The sequence below is a fragment of the Silurus aristotelis genome, assembly GCF_946808225.1.
Source record: "Silurus aristotelis genome assembly, chromosome: 7".
NCBI classification, from domain to species: Eukaryota; Metazoa; Chordata; class Actinopteri; order Siluriformes; family Siluridae; genus Silurus; species Silurus aristotelis.
Genome location: NC_139580.1, coordinates 23007605 through 23029600, shown reverse-complemented (window position 1 = coordinate 23029600; position 21996 = coordinate 23007605). Strand labels below are relative to the sequence as shown.

At 36.3% G+C, this 21996-nt stretch overlaps 3 protein-coding genes across 5 annotated transcripts; 2 read left to right on the top strand and 1 right to left on the bottom strand.

Annotated features, from left to right (window-relative positions):
• The first annotated feature begins 1914 nt into the window (after positions 1 to 1914).
• On the top strand, positions 1915 to 10833 carry cd151 (CD151 molecule). 2 transcript variants are annotated; one of them, XM_083546500.1, is made up of 9 exons: positions 1915 to 2055; positions 4324 to 4405; positions 4524 to 4715; positions 5966 to 6040; positions 7379 to 7399; positions 7560 to 7664; positions 8129 to 8284; positions 9292 to 9378; positions 9479 to 10833. In XM_083546500.1, the coding sequence occupies exons 2-9, from the start codon at positions 4325 to 4327 to the stop codon at positions 9536 to 9538; spliced, it is 777 nt and encodes a 258-aa protein (XP_083402626.1). In that variant the 5' UTR covers positions 1915 to 2055; position 4324; the 3' UTR covers positions 9539 to 10833. The 2 variants fall into 2 exon arrangements, with proteins under 2 accessions (XP_083402626.1, XP_083402627.1); XM_083546501.1 differs by lacking the exon at positions 7379 to 7399.
• Positions 10834 to 10866: 33 nt separating this feature from the next.
• gatd1 (glutamine amidotransferase class 1 domain containing 1) lies at positions 10867 to 14911 on the top strand. The gene is made up of 7 exons (XM_083546514.1): positions 10867 to 11008; positions 11103 to 11179; positions 12013 to 12118; positions 12314 to 12421; positions 12534 to 12625; positions 12710 to 12803; positions 12931 to 14911. Exons 1-7 carry the CDS (start codon positions 10960 to 10962, stop codon positions 13044 to 13046), a joined length of 642 nt encoding a protein of 213 aa, XP_083402640.1. The 5' UTR covers positions 10867 to 10959; the 3' UTR covers positions 13047 to 14911.
• On the bottom strand, positions 14627 to 20577 carry chid1 (chitinase domain containing 1). Of its 2 annotated transcripts, none has more exons than XM_083546454.1 (13): positions 20425 to 20577; positions 19736 to 19852; positions 19359 to 19508; positions 18386 to 18518; positions 18254 to 18298; positions 18061 to 18167; positions 17149 to 17210; positions 16930 to 17022; positions 16624 to 16725; positions 16160 to 16312; positions 15949 to 16029; positions 14963 to 15002; positions 14627 to 14874 (listed from the first exon to the last, which is right to left on the bottom strand). In XM_083546454.1, exons 2-13 carry the CDS (start codon positions 19841 to 19843, stop codon positions 14776 to 14778), a joined length of 1173 nt encoding a protein of 390 aa, XP_083402580.1. In that variant the 5' UTR covers positions 19844 to 19852; positions 20425 to 20577; the 3' UTR covers positions 14627 to 14775. The 2 variants fall into 2 exon arrangements, with proteins under 2 accessions (XP_083402580.1, XP_083402581.1); XM_083546455.1 differs by having other exon boundaries at positions 19736 to 19849; positions 20425 to 20574.
• Positions 20578 to 21996: the final 1419 nt, after the last annotated feature.

Genomic DNA, 21996 nt, shown 5'->3' with positions numbered 1-21996 from the left:
TATGCTGTTCTACAGTTGGAGTCCTGCAAATAGCACTGACCTGAACCGCAGTGTTTACAAGAAAAATACATAATTTCTGTCAAATATAATGTCACCAAGGCTCACAGCACAGTTTGATTCACAGGTGCTGCAGTGCTGACCATCTGTCCAACACACTGTTCAAGCTGCCTTTAGATTCCCTGCAGTAATAAGTTTGTTTACATGTATTCATTATATAAAGAGCCCCAATTTGCTAAGGTTATAAAACATTTTACAAATGCAGAAGGTTTTTTACAGAATCGATTTTCCAAGATTAATGCAACTCAGGAGACCATGGGTTACAGTAATTGTATTATAGATAAAGGTGTTTATAGGCAAGATATGAATGTCTGAAACCTGCTAAAAGTCATTGCAACTCACAGCCTCTTGTTGCATTTTTTTAAAACAAAAACTAAACAGAATTTTTCAAATCTTCAATACCACACAATGTTTGGGTTGCTAAGCGAAATAACAGCAAAAGCTTAGACTTTTATTAGTATTAATCAGAATTATCAGTTTATTTATTTATTTTTCTATTTATCATTTCAGTTTATATGTACTTTAAAGTATAAACTATAACTACTATAAACTATAAAGTTTGGCATTTTGCCAAAGCTGTATGCCTCAGGAATATATAGTTTTAATGCTTAATATGGATCCAGATGCAATTATTTTGTGCCACTATTTACCTTATCAACATACACACCGAGTAACAAATATACTATTATATCTATATTATTAACTAATAGCCATTGTAGACATAGAAACTCGTTTAGAAACAATAAGCACAAGTGCTTTTTTTCACGATTTATTTAATGCTAAATAAAATAAATAAATAAAAAAAGGTGATATTTGACTTTAATGCCCACTCCAATAATGGTACAGTAGGTACGACAGACTGGTTCAGGGTGAAGGTTGGACTGCATCAAGGATCGGCCCTGAGCCCTTTCCTGTTTGCAGTGGTGATGGACAGGTTGACGGACGAGGTCAGACAGAAGTCTCCCTGGACTATGATGTTTGCAGATGATATTGTGATTTGTGGTGAGAGTAGAGAGCAGGTTGAGAAGAGCCTGGAGAGGTGGAGATATGCGCTGGAGAGAAGGGGAATGAAAGTCAGTAGGAGTAAGACAGAGTACATGTGTGTGAATGAGAGGGAGGGCAGTGGAGTGATGCGGTTGCAGGGAGAAGAGGTGGAGAAGGTGGAGGAGTTCAGGTACCTGGGGTCAACAGTGCAAAGTAATGGAGAGTGTGTTAGGGAAGTAAAGAAAAGAGTGCAGGCAGGGTGGAGTGGGTGGAGAAGAGTGACAGGAGTGATTTGTGATAGAAGAGTATCTGCAAGAATGAAAGGGAAAGTTTATAGGACTGTGGTGAGACCTGCGATGTTGTATGTATTAGAGACAGTGGCATTGAGTAAAAGACAGGAGGTGGAGCTGGAGGTAGCAGAGCTGAAGATGTTGAGGTTTTCGTTGGGAGTGACGAGGATGGACAAGATTAGAAATGAGTTTATTAGAGGGACAGCACATGTAGGATGTTTTGGTGACAAGGTGAGGGAGGCGAGATTGAGATGGTTTGGACATGTTCAGAGAAGGGACATGAATTATATTGGTAGAAAAATGCTGAAGATGGAGCCACCAGGTAGGAGGAAAAGAGGAAGGCCAAGGAGGAGGTTCATGGATGTGGTGAGGGAAGACATGCAGGTAGTTGGTGTGAAAGAGGCAGATATAGAGGACAGGGTGGTATGGAGATGGATGATCCGCTGTGGCGACCCCTAATGGGAGCAGCCGAAAGAAGAAGAAGAAGAAGAATAATGGTACAGTAATGTCCGGCGCTTGTTTTCTGCGCGCTCCCACCGCGTGTCCGCGCCCCCTGAGCGTCCTAACAACCTCTGTCTCTCACACACACACACACACACACACACACACACACACACACACACTTACACGGGGCTATAAGCGGTCAGAAATTCGACAGCAAAAGCAGTTCAGTGGTGAAGACAGAGGTTGTTCATTTGTAGCTCGGTGACTACAGTTACAGCAGGTAAGTAATTTATTTTCTGTTGAAATATAAAATATCAAGCTTGCTTTTAGTTTTCATTTATTCACAGTTCAATTTGCTTTATTTATATGAACAATGACCTTGTGGAATTGCTGGGAGTCCAGTGGACCTGATGTTCTTTAGGGGGTTTTAGTCAGATTTAATGCTCCTTTATACCTATTGTTACAGATCTGTTATCTAATCTCAGGGTTTATTCTCAACTCCAGTTGTCTGACAGGCTCCAGGTGTCCGCCTAATGAATTACAGATAGCACACATTCCGCTTCGTGTGTGTGTGTGTGTGTGTGTGTGTGTGTGTGTGTGAGAAATGCTTAGACTAACCCATACACTCCTGAGCCCCTAAAGAAGATATCTGAGTAGGGTTTGACTTTATTGCAGTGCTTGACCTAATATATCACACCTGCTATGAAGACTTAAATTTACATAGTGAAATAATCTCATATTTACACTTCTGGACAAAAAGTAAATGGACAAAGCACAGTTCTGTAGTGTGATGGTCTTAACAGCAAATCATTGGTTAGGAAATTACCAAAAAATATACTTAGGAATGCATCAAGTTATTAAGTATGGGATAAATTTAAACTTTAATTTTCTTCAAACTGTGTGGTGTGTAAAACTTTAATTTTTTAATTTTTAATTTGTTTATTACAGAAATAGGAATGAATATTGTTTTATTCTGTGTAGATGAGTTTTAAACATTTGATAAAAAATTACCATTTATCGCTTTTCCTCAGACAGTTTACTGCAGGAAACAGTAACTAAGCAAATAAATGGCACAGGAATGCATTTGATTCAGTCATGCTTATTTTCTGACCATAAAAAAATATGACTGTACAGCTTTATATTTTGCATTTTGGGGTGTGGATCAGTTTTTGCACAGGAGTGTACATGGATTAGGCATTAAACAAGTAATTATTATTGACATACAGGTTGGTGAGAGGTTAATAATTAATGTTACTTCTTGGGAGAATAGCAAAGGATTTGTTCTCAAGCAACATGATGTTTATTCGACATGAATAAATAGAACTTTTTTATTTCACTTTTATCAAGTTTTATTGTATAAGTTCTCACTGATCTATCATTTCCAACATCAAGCTATTGAATGAATCTAAATTGTGAATTAGATTACATTTCTTCTCTGAAGTTGAGACAATGATCAGTGTGATTTTATATCATTTTGTTTCTGCACAGTAGATTACAGTTTAGATTACAGATTACAGTTTAAAAAAAATAAAAAATGAAAATAAATCACCACTAGCACATTATGTTTAAGTGTCCATACTGGATTGACTGGCATAAGCACTGGTGTCAAGTTGTGACGTGAGTCACTGTGGTCTAAGTCTCTATGGGGACTGTTATAGGACTTACCTCATTTCTCACGGCAGTATAGTGTTACCCAGACAGTGACAGATATGTCTCTGAATGCCAGATAGGGCCCACAGGGTAGTAAAATCTTTCCCACACACACACACATTCTGCTGTCCGGAAGACACTCAAAGCGGATTCACAGATCATGAGCATTTTTTATCTGATCTGATAAACTGCATTTGACTGTATTCTGAATGATATGCATTACAGATGGTTTAGTCCTCACTTGTGCATATAAAATGTATGTATGTGATGCACAAATCTGTTTCCAAAACTATTGCATAAAGATGTCCCTTTACTGAAATACTGAGTGTGAACTCCATGCAGACATGGCTTCCCAAAGGTATGGAATAACAGGAGTGTCAGGCATCGAAACCCTGATCTTAACCCATTATACACTTTTTTAGATGAACTGAAACACTGACTGAACCCCGCTGACATGATATACAGGATGTTTTTTTACTTCTATAAGCTGAAGTAATATTCAAATTATATGGTCATTATATTCATCATGTGGTCCTGTATTGTCAATATTTCTTTTTCATAGATGTTTTCTGCATATATACACTCACACGGCAGTACACTCTTAGATAAAGGCTTCTGGATTTTGAATAGTTCTAGCTTTCCCCAGTTCTAATCAGAACCTTTCTGTAGTGGAAATCATCATCTGCAGGATTCTTTTAATTAAGATTCCCTTAAGGGGGCTTGATTTAATTATTTTTTTTTTATTTAGGATACTAAAGGCTTTTGAAAAGGAAGATTGAAAACATGTATAACTCACGTTTCAGCTCTTGTTTAATGTTTTCAGATCTCATATATGATTATATGGTTCGGATTAAAGGTTTGGATGTGTTTTGTGTTTTGAATGTTCTCCTTCTCCTAGGATGGTGGCTCGTGAGGAAAAGACCACCTGTGGAACAGTATGCCTAAAATTCCTGTTGTTCATCTTCAATCTGATTTTTTGGGTCAGTTACTTTATCTAATGTGTCACTGAGCAGGAATACTGAAGATGAATAAATTCATATTAACTACAAGATGTTCTAAGAATTGTATCTGGTATATTAACTGTTTTTTCTCTCCCAGTTGTCTGGAGGTACTGTGATGGGAGTGGGACTCTGGACTCTAGTGGATAAGAGTGACTACATTAGTCTACTGTCTTCCAGTACATATTCATTTGCTGCCTACATCCTAATCGCAGCAGGAGCTGTTGTCATGCTCACCGGAATCCTCGGATGCTGTGCCACTATTAAGGAGAACAAAAGACTTCTGATAGTAGTAAGTCAAAAACATAATGTGGTCATTTATGGGCATGTTGCATAAATTACCATTAGCATTAGGCTGGACGATATAAAATGAATGGAAATGTATTTTAAGTCAGATAGTGAATGTACTGCTACAACCTCTTAAGTGTGGGCCTGGAAAAACAGCGCCATTGCATTGAAATCCTCATCAAGCTCTAGGAACATTGTGTGCCATGTGATAGGTTATGTGAGAAGCCAGTTTAAAAGCCTGACCATGTGCAAAGCACAAAAGAGTGGAGCACAAAAAACTGCCCTGGATCCCTCCACCCAAAAATATTTTAGATGTGTTGCCATAACACTCCCTTTAAGTAATAGCCTAAGAAGCCGTCTGGAGGATTGGCCATTTCACTTCAGATTATGTCTTTGAAAAATGAAGGGAAGGGCATGTTTTGCTTTTGTAATCAAATCTTGCAGGCTCTTATGGTACAGTAAAGGCTACCGAATGCCGTTTTTTTTGTTCTGACGTCATCTGTCGGCGGTTTCTAATTGCATGACTATGAAAATGTTTTGTTGTGAAACTGTCAACCATGATGATTTAAATAAAGTGCTGTGTATCTTTAAGACCCTTGTTGGGGGACTGAGTCACAGCTGAGGAATGATGGGCATGGGTGAGGGAGTGGGGGATGCCAGGAATGAAGGGGAGAAGAGTGAATGAGCAAAAGTCCCTGTACAGGAAGGGAGTTGTAAGGAGGTGTGTGTCTCTGTGTGTGTGTTTGTGTTATTATGAACATGATGTTATTTTCAGTTTTAGTCCATGGAAATGTTTTCTCTCTCTCTCTCTCTCTCTCTCTCTCTCTCTCTCTCTCTCTCTCTCTCTCTCTCTCTCTCTCTCTTTCTCTCTCTCTCTCTTTCTCTCTAACCCCTTTCTTGTATGGAAACTTTTAGTAACTTACTTCTATTTCTCTCTCTCTCTGACTCGCGCACACACACACACACACACACACACACACACACACACACACACACACACACACACACACACACACACACAGTTATTGTGCCACTACACTATACTATAGCATTTCTCTTCATCAAAACCAAAGGCTCTTGGAGTGAATTTGGCATTTACTTGTCTTATTTGTCATGGTTTTACCCCGTATCTTGTTACCTAATTTCTTCTAATCTGAGCTGTCTATTCCTGCTTTCAAATTTTTTTCTCATTTAGTTTATATTGTACTGTCTGGATTATTTTTTTTTTAATACATTTCTGATTTTCCTTTGCAGTTCTTTGTGCTGCTGCTGTTGATATTCCTGCTGGAGATCACTGCTGGAGCTTTGGCCTATTGGTATTTTCAAGAGGCAAGCCATTCATACTTGTACTGTGTTTGATTCTATTAGATTTGATTTAACATCTCAAGTTAGGAGGCTCTCTCGCTCCACTTGTGCTTAATTGTTTTGTGCAAAGATTTTGAAATGTAGCAAAATTATTTCTAGACCACTAGTGGTCAGGTCTTTAAGGACTAGAATCCAGCACAGTTTAGCTGAATTCGTTCATTAAAAACATGTACAGTAACTTCTGCATTAGAACAGTGGTTCTAATCTTGGGTATTAAGGTGGGATTTGAGAAGGCACAGAGTGAGCCACACAGTTTTACTTTATAAATTTAACATAGTCACACACACTTTATTGCTAAAAGTATTGGGTCACCTGACCTTTCCTGCTATATGTGGTTCTTTTCCAAACTGTTACCACAAAACTGGAGGCACTCAATTGTACTCAGTCTTTAGATGCGCTGTAATAAAATTTTGCATTACTTGAATTTGGAAACCCAAACTAGTTCCAGCACGGCAATGCCCCTGTGTACACAGCGAGCTCCTTGAAGATATGGTTTAGAGATGCTTTAGAGAGGAAGATCTTCAAGGAAGTTAATTCCTCCTGAACACCTTTGGGATGAATTGGAACGCTGACAGACCCCAGGCCTCCTCACCTCACCTACATTAGTACCTACCTTTCGTAACACAATTGTGGCTGATGAACACAAATATCCACAAGTACACTCTAAAATCTAGTAGAACAAGGTGACTAAATACTTCTGGGTATATAGTGTAAGAACTTTTACTATTACTGTTGTCTCTGGTTACATTTGAGCAAAGCACAGAATCTGGGGTTTGAGCTTTAAACATCTTTTTATACCTTACAGCACAGTCCTTAGTTTTCTACTTTATTACATGAATTCATAATCTATTATCACATTATTCCTTTTTCTAAAAAAAATAAAAGGTATGAAATGTTACTGTTTTAGGTTATTGAAGTAAAGCACAAAACTTGGGCTCAGAGATATGACTAGTTCAAATCTATTGATGCATTTGCATCCACTTGAAGCTCTCAGATTTTATTATTATTATGTATTAGTATCATTCACATTGTGTTATGCTGAACCCTTATTATTAGCATAACAAAAGGTTGCCAATAGGTATTAGTATTTAGCAATAATCAATGTCAATTTATTATTGTCAGCTTTATTGCCACATGATTAACAAAAATTATAACATCACTCTTTTTTTAATGCACACACTTATGCTTGCATGCTATGCACCTGGATTTCTAAAAATATATCTGTGTCTGCATGCCTTCTTTTGCGGGTTTTTTGCCATGTTTATAAACCCTCTTTTCCTCCTGTCCATATTCTCCCTGCAGTGTTTTCCTTTCTGCAATAAGGTAAACATTACCACTGTGTCTCCCTCTATCACACTATACTCATCCAGCAACACCTTCCTTCACTCTTCCACTCTAAAAAGTTAAAATCTGTGCAATAAAAAATGCTAAAAGCTTTCACGTTCTTACATTTGACTTATTGACTTTGTTTATTTCTTCACAGTTGAATGATGAGCTAAGAGTGGATTTGAAGGAGACCATGGTGCAGAAATACCAGCAGCCTCATCAGGAGCACATCACCAGAGCTGTGGACAAACTCCAGCAGGATGTAAGAGGTTTTCCAGTTCACTTAAAGGGAATATAAAAATAACTATATAAGAATTTAGTTTGTTATAGAAAGCAAAAATACACTGAGGTGTAGTTGTTAAAAAATTATTTTTAAGAATGAGGTTTAGGTGACGAGCAGAGAAAAAAAATGAGACATTAGATTAAATCATATTAAATTTTATATATATATATATATATATATATATATATATATATATATATATATACACACACACACACACACACACACACACACACACACACACACACACACACACATATCTATCTATCTATCTATCTAGATAGATAGATAGATAGATAGATAGATAGATAGATAGATAGATAGATTAGATAGATTAGATAGATTAGATAGAAATAATTGTCTTTTTTTTTTTTACCGAATGTTGTTTAAAATAACACCCTAAATCCATGGTTTGCCCACGTTTTTTTGATACTGGGGAAAAGTTGAAGTGCTGTGGCAGTAACAGCTCGGCAGATTGGCAGGAGGGAGCCTGGATACAAACATTTGCTGACAGACGGCTTGTGCCTGACAGCTGCTGTAAGACCGTTACTGTTCGTTGTGGAGTGAGAGACCACCCATCCAATATCTACAAAGTGGAGGTATGGCTAATACACAGCTCCTTCTTTAACAACACAGTCTGATGTAATGAATTAAACACTTGGAGTATGGCGGTATAGAAAAGTAATTAGCTAAGAGTGGATTTTTCATATAAAAGCAAAGTGTTTTATTCTGCTTATACCATTAAGAATATGATTTCCAACTGCACGCCATAGCAGTTATAGGTACATTTAATGTTGTAGTATGCAAAACAAGTTAGTTCCTGTTAACACTTACTTTGAAACAGCTATAAATAATTGTATTATTCTTTACTATAATCTTCTTACCAGCCTGTACCTCTGTCTTTTTATAAAATATTATTTAACACATTCTGACCATTTAGAATTGAAAATTCAACAATGTCATGGTATAAACTTAGACAGCAGAACACTTAAGGTAAAATATGGTTAAATGTTAAGCTGTAAGCTTCAGTTAATGTACACTAAAATCAGTTAGTTAAATAGACTGTAAGCAGAAACCTTTTAAAAGTCCCTACCTGATCAGCAGTGTGTCCCAAAGATGTCCTGAATGTTACCAAGCCAAAGCATAAATGGATTTTTTTTAGACACAATATATCTGTTTTTCAACAAATTGCTTGTGTCTGACTGCTTGAGCTTCAGACTAAATTGGGTTTAGTCAGTGAACTGACTAAACCCAATAAGGGTAATGTGAAATATTTTAATGTGAAAATGGCATTTTAAGTGTTTCAACAAGAATGTAAACATGGTGTTTTCTCACTTGAATTTCTTCACTAAATATATTTAGCATCAATTATATGAAGAGACTCAGTAATTCTCCAGAGACCTTTGGTTGTTTCAGGACTTTATGAGGGAAGACATGCAGGTAGTTGGTTTGAAGGAGGCAGATGTAGAGGACGGGGGGGCATGAAGACACATGATCCACTGTGGCGAACCCTAACGGGAGCAGCCGAAAGAAGATGAAGAAGATTCAATAAATGTGTATATATCTTTTCTCAAAAAAATTTTTTTTTCCTTCTTTTTTACCTCAGGGTGGTTGCATTTCTAAATTAGAGGACTTTATTCTTCAGCATTTGCTGATATTAGGTGGTGTCGGTATTGGAATTGCATTCCTGCAGGTAGGACATCCAACTCCTAACTTTTTTTTTTAACTTTTCCAACGTTTCATATTCAATATTCTAATTATTTGTTCTTTCTCTGTTTTGTTATATTTTGTAGATTTTAGGAATGCTCTTTACCTGCTGTCTATATCGAAGTTTAAAAGAGGAGCCTTACTAAGACCTTGCATGCTGTATTTAAATACCAAAACACTCACAAACACAGACACACACACACACACACACACACACACACACACACACACACACACACACACACACACAGAGTGGTAACACATTTTACTTTTGACTTTATCTTTCTGTTGTGCTGCTATGCAATGTAAATATTTTATGTAAAGTGGTTAAGGACAGCAGATCATAGCAATATATTTTGGCTGCAGGGCAGTCATTTGCAAATAGAGAAGTATATTAATGATTTAAACGTTCTATAAGGGTGTGGCCTACAATGAACCAATTTGGTTCATCTCATAATATCAGTTCATCTTGGTTCATCCTACTGACTCTGTGTTGAAGTGCACGATCGTGATTGGATGAGATGTAATTCATAATTATTGCTGCATTATTTGTATTAGTTCCTATATATCAGTCTATTGTAAAAAAAAAAATTACCTTGCTAAAAAACATGTCTCGGATCTCGACCTGACTAGCTACAGGTTTTCAAAAGCACAACTAAGCCAAGCTGTAATTGCTGTACATTTGTGATCATTAAAACAAATTATACTTGTCTCTGATGCATTAGTGGTAAGAGTAGACCATTTCGATTGATTTGCAACTCTGCATTTAGCAAGTCTGACCAGCTCGGCCTGGTCCATAGTCTGACCAAGATGAATTTTTCAGCAAAATAAATTAAAAGCTGAAATAATAGCCAGATTATACATTGCCATGCACTGCTACCTAACTATATTTAAAATGTATTTTTAAATTAATGTGTAAACTGTAACTGAGTAAAGCATAAAAATCATTATTTCATAAGATGTATCATTGGTATGTATCCTGTCAGTTGAATACATTTTGTTACATGAATAAATGTAATGTAATTCAATCTTGATTATAAAATAGATGTGGATCATGTTTAGAGTGGATTTTAAAGTCTTTCAGCCTCCTGACAAATCAGCTGACCAGCCAATATTTCAACCACAGCGCCACCTGGTGGCTCTTTTGCGCCTTGACCTACTTAAAGCACGACGTAAATGCAAAAAAAAAAGTGTCCAGGTTTTCACAATTCGTTTTAGTACAACGTCCATATTTTTTTTAAGGTTCACTAGACCTATTAGATTGTGCAGTATGAACACCAAAATGTGTGTCAAGTGTGTTTGGACAAGTTTTTTTATACGTAACCGGAACTACATCTATGAATCCAGTTTCGAGACGGAGCATTTACTTGGCGGCACCAGCTTTAATAAACCTGTATTTGCCATTTGTATAAAGCTATGAATAAATCCAGCTGTTCTTTCAGGTGTCTCGTTTGATGTTTGCTTTGTTGGTGTACATTACAGACTAATCATCATTTGTATAGGGTTTTTAAGAAGTTGTTTTTTTAGCGAGCTTTAAACAGCAGTGAGGACTGTGAGTTTATTGACCATGACATCCAAACCTACATGCTTGATTGTGGCCAGTGCAACACCTCAAGGTATGTTAGATTTCATAGTTTAGTGCTTAATAAAGACGGAATATACTGTACATTTTAATCCAACACTCAATACTGATTGTGTTTTCATTATTAGGGGTGTCGGCTCGGTCTTTCCAGCAGTGTTTCTCTCTGTGTAGTCCTGTGTTCAACCTGCAGACAGCTACACCAGGGGTGAGCATACAGTATGCATTATACTACACTAGATACATCCTGTAACAATGGTTGAATGGTATCAGTTTGGAACGGAAGTCCTTAAAGCCTTTCTCATGATCACATCGAAACTTTCTGGTGATCTCGACACAAACATAGTTTCCATGTTCTAGAGGCAGCATCATCAGTGATGTGGCCGCTGCTATAACAGGTTATGGTTATTTGATGCTGCCCTTTAGAAAATATACAGAAAAATTAAGTCGTGATAATGAGGAAACAGCTCATGTCGAGATAAACAAGAAAGAAAATACTAGCAAAATGCATGGCCTTTCTTGTTTTCTCGTGATCACGACTTTTCTCCTCGTGCCCACACCTACCACAATTAGTTATGGTTATTTTCCATGAGTCTGCATTTAGAAGTGTTCTCGTAATTAGTACTTTTTCCCCCCGTGTTTCAGGTGTTACACCAGAATCTATTTGAATAGCTTAGTTTTTTTTAAGTACTGTAAATGAGTCTTTAGTTCGTGGCACATGTAACTGTTTCTTTGCAGCACGACACGCGCGTTCTCGCAACAACATTTAATGACCAATGGACGCCGATGTTAAGCTGCATTTGAGCAACAGCGCCCTCTATGGTCACAACATACGATGGTCACAGATTCTGGTGTAACACCTGCTTAAGAGCATGTTCTAGAAGCAGAAGCATCATGAATAAGACGTAATAACGAGAAAACAGCGTTTATGTCTAGATCACGAGAAAACAATACAAAATAAAAAAATTATGCATGGCCTCTTAGGACTTCCGTAGTTTATGTGGTGGAGAAAAAACATTCATTTTGACTCCTGTCTCACAGGGGAAAACTATTGACTTCGTCGGGATTGATGAGAGCTCCTCTCGATGGGTTCAGGATTTCAGCGTCAAACCATACGCCACTCCGGCCAAACTGGAGTCTATTGATGGTCAGATTGACTTTTCCGACATGGATTATGTTTTACTCGATTCAGTGTAGTTGTGTGGGTGCCTAAACAATTCACAACTCCATTTAATATTAAGGTCCTCAAGGCTTTAAGACTCATGCAAACTGTAATGCAATATTCAACAGGCCTCTGGTTTCTGGATGGCACAAGCACTGATATATGTTTGTTGCCCTTCAGGTGCCCGCTACCAGGCTCTCCTGATCCCAGACTGCCCCGGAGCTTTGAAGGACCTTGCTCACAGTGGCTCTCTGGCACGCATCCTCACACACTTCAGCTCTCAGAAAAGTGAGGCACTCTGTGCTATAGTTAAAGCTAAATGATAAATGGTGAAATATGGGCAGGATGATGTTAAATAAAGCATGACATTACATTAATTGTGTGTTTTGGGGTCTTTCAGAACCTGTGTGTGCTGTGGGACAGGGGGTTTCTGCACTCTGCTGTGCCACAGAAGGACAGACATGGATATTTAGTGGATACAGCTTGACTGGAGTAAGTCTTAGGATTCAGCAAATATCGAAAAGAGATAATGATTTTAGTTACTGCGTTAAATCACATCCTTTCTCTTTCTTAAAGCCCTCTGTGTTTGAGCTGGTGCGCTCCCCAGATTTTGCCAACCTTCCTTTGATTGTGGAAGACTTTGTGAAAGACAATGGTGGATCCTACACAGGTAAATTTGCAGGATCAGTCCTCCAACTGTACATACACCAAACATATTTAGGTTATTAACGATGTTAAATTGGTAAAAGTAAATGTTTCAGTATTCTAACAGAATGCTAATGATGTGTGTGTTGCAGCTAGTCAAGAGGATGCACTGCATGTAGTCCTGGACCGCCACCTAGTGACTGGACAGAATGTTCAGTCTACAACAGCAGCAGTTAATAACCTGATCCTGTTGTTTAACAGCAGGTGAAATCCATTGGATAAAAAGCAGTGTTGACCAGTGACACTGGAATACTTCAGTGTAAAAAGAATCACTTTAACATTCCTGGAGTTGAAAGCAGTTTGTCTTAATAGATGTTCTAAATTGTGCTACACTGGATCCACTTGAAGATCTTGGAAGAATTAGAAAAAAAAATATTTGGTGTAGTTCTAAAAGATTTACAATCTTTATGTTGTGAAAAAGCTGTGGAAAAAACAATTACAGACTGACCAAAGATTGCCTGAAGAATGACCTCAAAGTAATGCAGTGTTAAATTCGAGTTGACCAGTAATTAATATCTCTTTATACACTTAGCAACTGTAGCCTGGTGTCAGTATAAAGCATTATAAATTACAGTACACATCATTATTGAACCATTATTTTGTTTAAATGTTGCAATCATTTGAGAGTTTTAAATATATAATTCACCACTATTAGCCACTTGGCATTAAAATATGATGTATCATCAAATATTCTTATAATTTTTTACCTAAAGTATAAAGAAAGTACTTAGTTTATTCTCCTTAATTCCAGTAAATACCCTCAGTGTTGGCATGGATGGCACCATATGTTGATGCATAGAGAAAAGGGAATATATTTCTACCATTAACACTTCTATGTTTCTGTGGACATCATTAATAGTCTTAATGTTAATAGATAAAGACTACAAATAGTACCTAAAGTTCTGAGTTTAAAACCTGTGCTTTTTTTTTGATTGAGTCCTGCCTTTTGTCAAATTTAAACAAATTATAGTATTGTACATACCGTATTTTCCGGACTATAAGCCGCTACTTTTTTTCCCACGATTTGAACCCTGCGGTTTAAACAACGAAGCGGCTAATTTATCGATTTTTCCTGGGTTTTTCCCGGTTTCACAAATTTCAAGCCAAAAAACTGAGCGACATATCATTAGACCAATGAAATTGTCGAACGGGTTTAGGTGAACCAATGAAACTCTTTATATTAAATCAGATGCGCTCCCACTAAATTGGGCCGCACCACATCATAAATATGGATGATGTTCCTCTGACGTTTGACCTGCCGCTCACTCGGACTGTCTACAGGAAACGCGAATCATTCGTCACGCTGAAAACAACCGGGCATGAAAAAACGCACTTCACCTGTGTTCTGAGCTGCACGGCATCAGGAGAAAAGATTCACCGATGGTGATTTTTAAATGCACGATGACGCCAAAAGAAAAACTCCCGAGAGAAATAGTTGTGAAAGAAAGACAGTGAACAATGACTTTCTTGGTAGGCTACTGTTTAGATACAAGCCGTGTAACAGACACTGTCTTTCATTAAAGCCTGTGTAAAGTTTATTAGTTTCAGTGTAGACACATGCGGCTTATAGACAGGTGCTTATTTATGTTCAAAATAAAAATCTTTGTAAAATTCAGTGGGTGCGGCTTATCTTTGGGTGCGCTTAATAGTCCGGAAATTACGTTATATAATATCCCTTAAATTAAAAAACCTATTAAAGTGTGCATTGTCATTTTCTTATACAAACTCAAATATTAAAAGTGAAATTGGTACAAAAATGTTAAATATTTCATTAAATATACACAAGTGTACAGCATTTTTCCTTTTTTTATTGTTATATAATAAAAAGTTTTATTAGCATGCTCAGGAGTGACACCGTCATAAAGAACAATGTACCGTAACCCATCGGTGTTTGGAAGAAGGGATTACACTGTACAGTATGTTTCCATGTGTCCAATTCACAAAAGGTCATAGAAATAGTCCAAGCCTTGTCCAAGTTCCCACAAAGAGATTCCTGTACCAAGTTCTGTCGCCAGGGCAATTCGTAACTCAAGAGACTACGAGGAGGCAATAAACATCCATGTGATTAACGTATGTTTTAACTGTGTTTGTTACATTATTTGTTGCAATCATAGATGCTCTTACCTTCAGAGTCGGATAATAGACAGTATGCTTCCCTGAACCTCTGAAATAGAAATAAGGAGCCACAGTATTACAGTTCATCTTATGTCATTTTTTTTGTATTTACTTTAATAACATCGAACTGAGTGTTTGGCATTAATTTTAAGTAAATCATAAATTTATGTCAGTGGAAGCAAAACATTTTTATTATTAATAATATGTGAGATGCTGTGGATTTGTTCCACTTAGGAACCATGAAAATTTATTTGGACTTTAATAGACATTTTGCTACAATGGCTTATGAATGCAATTGCCAACAATTTTACACTCAAGTGTATCAGTGAACAGTTATTAACCTCAACTATAATATAAAACTAGAATGGACATTTGAGTTAACTCAGATGTGGATGGGTTCCTTTTTGAGTATGATTTCACTCGAGGTTTCTTCCTTATAATCATCTCAGGGAGTTTTTCCCTCCCATTGTCACCACTGGCTCACACATTAGGGTTAAACTTAGAGAAAACATTTTATATAATACATCTGAATTGATTTGAATTAGTAGGAAATGTTATTGTGTAGATCATAAACAGGTCCTTGGGTAAAGCCCAGAACATTTTGTTAGATAATTCCCACCCTATGTATCTTGAGTTTCAACTCCTCCCTTCTGGCATTCGGTAAAGAACATTTATTAGTAAAACAAATAATTTTAGACATTAATTTATCCCCTCGGCTGTACATTTTTTTTATTTACGGTAAATACCTCTTAGGAGGAAACGGTATTTGTATTGAGTGTTTGAGTCCTTTTATGTTTTAGGGGATATGCTTGAATGCGCAACCAAACTAAATAAAATAAGATGAACTGAACTTCATGTAGTGAATAAACCCAAATTACTATAGGATCAGAAGATCTGCCTAGAATGACATTTAAACCGGATTACATGTTAAAAAATTATCAAAAGAAAAAAAATTTATTTGATGAGATGGTCTCCTGTGTTTATGTGTCTCTAACCTTTTGTAATTAAAATAGTGTTCTCCTGCATACTCATCCCAAATAAGCTTTGGTTTGACATCCTTTAGAAGCTCGATGTACCTACAAAAGACCAAAAGAGAAATTAATATACAGTAGCAAGTATGTAAAAAAGGAACTATTAGGAAATGCTGTGTTTTTTTTATTTTTTATAACACATTTAGGTATAATAGCATTTGCACTAAATCCATACCTGCCCCCCAGTAGGGGCTCAGCTCCTCCATTGACCGTGAAGTCCAGGCCATACATGTTGAGGCCCAGCAGGATTTTGTGTCTCCACTGGTTTTGTGGTGCGATTTGGAGCACACAATCTCGCATCCAAGGCAGAGGAGAACTAGGGCCTGGTCTACAGTACACAAACAAAACATCAACCAATCACTGAACAGAACATTTCCATGTTCTGATCAATAAGCAGATACTGTGTAATTAGTAGCCAATAACGAGTTTAAAAAAAAAACAGTGTGTGTCTTATACAACCTAATTGTTAGGATTTTAAAGTTAGAAAGTGGAAGAGATAAGGCTGCTCACTCCCTGTTTCACTTCCACATACTGTATTTGAGTAGCATATTTTAGCTAATGTCTGTTTGAAAAATAATTAAAAACAAGGGAAAAGGGTCAGAAAGATCATGTGAGACATTTCTGTATTGTGTGTCTAACCTGCCCGGACTGGAATAGTCATAAGTCATCAAACTGAATGCATCAACAACAGGAGCCAGTTTTTCAAATTCTTCCCTTCCAAACATGCCTGGCTGATTAGACCTGAATAATGCAAAAACACAGGTACAGGTTAACACATATCCTTGATAGGTTTGGTTCTATTAGTATGCAATGTCATACAAGATTTTAACAATTCATGTGCAGATTGTAGTGGCCAGTGTGTAAAAAAAATCGTGGCAATAAAAGAAAAATTTGAGTTATTATATGGTTATTATTATTATTATTATTATTATTATTATTATTTACCCAGGAATGATAGCTGGAGGAATGACAAGAACGCAGGTAAGCTTTCCAGCATTCAGGTACTTGCACAAATGGGTAATCAAGTGGATCAGCTCGCTGGAATACACATAAAAAGCACAGTAAAACACACTAAACACTGGGATTCTGCTAAATTGTTAATGTGTGTGCTGTGTGCTTTTATTATCTCTGATGCACACACAGAAATAACAAAACTAGACTGACTTTCTCTTATTTCCTCCCAGCTGACTCCAGAGTTCCAGAGTATAGCCATCAAAACCTTCAGCCTAAAAGAAAGCATAATCATTATGAGACAAGATTACAGCATGATGCACTGTACAAACCTCTGAATTACACTGAAAGTATTACACAAGGTAAATTAAAATTAATAAAGTTGCTTTAAAGAAAAACTCTGCCCTCCTCCACCATCACATTTATTGTTTATATTTATATAGAATATATACATATTTAAGATATATATATTTACATAAAGATACTGGTAGCACAGTTTGAATGTCATTAAAATCGTCAGTGATCTCAATCATAAAGAATAACAGTGAAGTTTGAACCAGGAGATGGTTTTGTTTTTTGAACATGGAGCGAAATTCAATGTCATACTCATGAGAAATCCAGCAGAGAAGCAATGGAGACGGCAAACGTTTCAAAATGCTGCGTAGTTAAATAATGCATTTGCATTGAGTCACAGGCAAGACTTGGCTTGGCTAGTTAGTGAACTATGAGATCTTTGACCTATGAGACTTGCACAGCGGTTGATCCTAGAATGCATGAAAGTTGAAGATTCGAAACCTTTTCCGTTCGCGTATGAATTTATGAATTTAAAAAGGGACAGCTGGAAAGACTGAAGCGAATAAAGCTCTGACTCATCACTCTTCTTAGGTAGAGATGAATCCTTATTTGTGTAAGTATTAGCATTATTGAAAACAGGCCGAATGTGAAAAAATGAATAAACCTCAGAAATAAATAAAAGGATAAATTAACAAATGAACAAATCAATAATCTTCCAAAAACAAAAACAAAAAATACATTTAAATAAATTTCAGAATTTAATCATAAAAAAATTGTTTTTTTGGATTTTTCCTTTAATTCATTGTTTTAATTTACAAAAACACACTATACCTTTGCCACCTCAACGATTTCTCTACCAATCTCCTCAATCTCATCCTCACTGTCCAGAACGCTCATGTAATCCTGATAAGTCCAGCCATCAAATAATAACCGAGGTACTACAACACAGTGTAAAAATATATAGGACAGGTTATCGATAAGTCAGCGTACGTCACATCGTTTTCTATGTTAAAAAAATACTTACATATTTTATTTTTTTTGTTCGCTTTCCTCACAGCCTTGACCCAACCTGTTCCAAGACATTGTTTTAATGATTGTTCAATCATCATGGTAGATTGATAGTACGCAAGGCTGCATGAGATTAAGACGCACGTACCCTGGTCATTGTCATGAAGGCCGGTAATCTGAAAGCTTTCCGATCCTTTGCGTCTGATCTGGAGCCATACCGGAGACACGGAGGTCAGCTTAGGCCCGAAAATCTTAGCAATGTCATACCCATGGGAGTTCCACTGTAGGAGACAAAAATGAAGAGCGAGAGAGACGTAAAAATCTGCAACTAATAAAATATAAATAAAATCTTAAAAATGATGACTTTAAATCATTAGACACAATTACACTATCAGTCACTATCAGAAACATTTATGTAGGACCAATTTGCATAGATCTTTTTTTTGCTAGTCAATAATAAACATCTACAGGTTTTTTGACCGGTTTTATGATGCGCAATTTTAACTTTGGAGACCAGGTTTTCCATGCCAGATTATACAATGAAGATTCTGATATTAGTTTAAAAAAAATTGTTCTGCTTGTCATCAATCAGCAGGACCTGAGCTCAAGAAAGAAGAAATAACAGAAACAAACCAGATATAATAGTCGTTCTCTTTGCTGACACAATTTAAAATCCCATTTCAATCATTATTGAATCATTATTATTTTATTGACTATTAAGAAAAACAGTAGACAAAGTAGCATGTCAGTGGTAGCTTATTAGAGGAACTCAAGTCTGATTAGCTAGTCAAATAGAGTGATTGAGAGGCTTCATTCTGCCCCCTTATTTTTTTTATATCAAATCTTCTATAAAAAGTTTTTGTGAATGTGTGTGTGGTTTTATAGTCCATAGTGTATTTGAAAGGCATTATTATTAATAACAAAATTCAATTACATTACATACATACATACATACATACATTATTTGTTCTAAGATTGCTGATCCCAAAATCACAACCAAAGAAGAGCAAGAAAATCAGTGTAAAATCAAGGGAAAAGCTCCTGCTAAGTAAAGCTAAAAGATGTTGTGAAAGTGTACAGAAATGCACATAAAACAGACGCAGCATGACGGTAAAGGTTACCGGTGTGATGTATCCCAGCACTGCTCCCTGAAAGTGGCGTGTTGATACGGTCTGAGGGCAAAATCTTTTCTCTTCTCTCACTACATCTCTCCACTGGGGAGTAGTCACTATCAAACCTCGCTCCTGCACCGGCTGATCCGCTACCGCTGTCTATAACACACACAGACAGAGGGACAGAGAGAGAGAGAGAGAGAGAGACAGAGAGAGAGAGAGAGAGAGAGAGAGAGAGAGAGAGAGAGAGAGAGAGAGAGAGAGAGAGAGAGAGAGAGAGAGAGAGAGAGAGACTCTTGAGTCACATGCACAATCACTTCACATGTCTAAAAGTGCCTTATATAATCCTCTAAAAACGTGTTTCACTTCATTTCCAAAGTGCTTACGTCAGCGTCCTGGACTTTATTGAGTTTTTTGGCATCTGTTTTAGAGAGGGTGCCTCTGATAACAGGGACTGATGTGGAGATGTAGAGAAACAGCAGAACAGCTCTCATTTCACTCTGCTGGAAGACAATTATTTATATATTTACATGCTAGAAGTCGGTTTGTTGAAGCAATGAATATTTAGTCCTTCTTTATATATAATATAATATAATATGGGTGGTTATATATATATATATATATATATATATATATATATATATATATATATATATATATATATATATATATATATATACACACTTGTATGAATGAATGAAAGGTTCTCAATTCTTCTAAAACATTTACTCTTGAGCTCTTGGCTTCCTCTGGAAGAAAAAATAAATAAAAAAATATTGGAGTATAATGCATTAGTCTGACCTGCTTCGATTAGCAAGCTATTATACATCCGGGAAAAAGACTGGCTTCATCCCAAACGCCTCCATCTTAAGACTCTCAGTGCACTACATTTTGTTTACAACCACTTCGTGCAGCACTACATGTAGTTCACTTACATATACAGTGCGGATCCATTTGGGATACGGCCCTGCTTGTCAAGCAAACAGTCACTATCTTTTATTTAGCTAACACAGACTAGGGCTTTCTCTTACTATGTGCTGTTAAATGAAAATAAATTATAACAGTCATTACTTACCTAAATGCGTATGTGCTACGATGATTATTTAATTCTAATGCAGTAAAACAGCGCGGAGTGTAACATGTCATTAGTTGTCTATATGGGGAAGGTAACACTGTATAGCTAGTCAAACAGGCAGGGTGACTTGGAGGCTTCATCCCGCCCCCTGTCAGCTCAGCCAATCAGATGCAGCCGTGTCAAAGCACTATCTAGTAACCTGCCAGGTGACCATAAACCCATGTACCTTTATAATATCCAAGATGTTGATTAAATAAATTTTTTTGGTATCAGTACTTTACTTCACTATTTATTTTTCGGACAACTTTTTACTTTAACTAATTACATTTATTTTACACAAATATCTGTTCTTTCTACTTCTTACATTTTCAAAACAGGCTTGTTAGTTAGTTTTAATCTATTTGGTATCTATCCATCCATTTGGTCTATCCCATCAACCTATTTCCTGTCATTACGTGCTTTTTTTTCAATCTATCACTGGTGTATAATTTCCTGGTTCTCCCACACCACAGACGTAGACTAGTTTACGAAGCTAACAACAAGCAAGACAGAAGGCAACAAGAAGTTTGAGGTTAACATGGATGAGACAGAGGGAGTCAGCAGTGGTGGATGTTCAGTCTGGATACATTCATTAGGAAACAAAATTTGAAATACGTTTTATATAAATGTATGAATAAGGGTTTAATATGAATAAGGGTGAATAAGACATTTCTGTCTGACCGTTTTTTCTTACAAATATAAATAACTAAATACAAAAGGGCCGAAATTAAACCCTTTAACAAAACACATGTTTATTCACAACGTCCTTTCTTTACCAAGATATAAAAAAATTTAATAAATTCCACCAAAAAATATATATATATTTTTTTAAAAGTAAACATTTGTTTAACTGACGCACCAAGTCTCAAATCAGCACCAAAATCCACCATGATGCACACAATTAATCCTCTGGGGTCGACAAACGCGTCTGCACGTTTTGTGGCATTTTTTCCTCATATCAGCGAAACGAATTTAAACTATTGTTTTACTTTTGTGTTACTTTATTGATCATACAGATAATAGCAATACATCATTTGAATCTGTAAAAAGTATACTTTTATTTGTATACACTATGACAACAACAAAATGCTGTGCTTTAAAAAAAAAATGAAGAAACAGATAGGGCACTAAAACAGGTAGCAGTAATGGCTATTGTACATGTCAGAGTACTTCTTATTTAAACTTTTACCCGAGTATTTTTAAAACATAAAAAAAAAAATATATATGAAATATATATATATATATATATATATATATATATATATATATATATATATATATATATATATATATGTGTGTGTGTTTTCATTCACTTTTTTTCCACATACTCTGTGAATCTTAGGTATTTAATTCAACAGTCTTAATGCCAATTTGTTTATATAATATTGTTGACTAGCAAATACAGGTGCATCTTAATAAATTAAAATATAATTGAAAGTTGATTTATTTTAGTAATACATTAGAAAAAATGAAACTCGTATATTATATAGATTTATTCAACTTCCCATTAATATGCTTGGATACATCACTCTG

Coding starts and splice junctions, on each gene's coding strand:
- chid1 (XM_083546454.1), bottom strand. CDS start 19,843: ATGAGAGCTGTTCTGCTGTTTCTCTACATCTCCACATCAGTCCCTGTT. Junction 15,003..15,948: donor CACTATTTTAATTACAAAAG/GTTAGAGACACA, acceptor TTTCTATTTCAG/AGGTTCAGGGAAGCATACTG. Junction 14,875..14,962: donor TCTATTATCCGACTCTGAAG/GTAAGAGCATCT, acceptor GCCTCCTCGTAG/TCTCTTGAGTTACGAATTGC.
- gatd1 (XM_083546514.1), top strand. CDS start 10,960: ATGACATCCAAACCTACATGCTTGATTGTGGCCAGTGCAACACCTCAA. Junction 12,422..12,533: donor ACACTTCAGCTCTCAGAAAA/GTGAGGCACTCT, acceptor GGGGTCTTTCAG/AACCTGTGTGTGCTGTGGGA. Junction 12,626..12,709: donor GTGGATACAGCTTGACTGGA/GTAAGTCTTAGG, acceptor TCTTTCTTAAAG/CCCTCTGTGTTTGAGCTGGT.
- cd151 (XM_083546500.1), top strand. CDS start 4,325: ATGGTGGCTCGTGAGGAAAAGACCACCTGTGGAACAGTATGCCTAAAA. Junction 6,041..7,378: donor CCTATTGGTATTTTCAAGAG/GCAAGCCATTCA, acceptor TTCTCCCTGCAG/TGTTTTCCTTTCTGCAATAA. Junction 7,400..7,559: donor GTTTTCCTTTCTGCAATAAG/GTAAACATTACC, acceptor ATTTCTTCACAG/TTGAATGATGAGCTAAGAGT.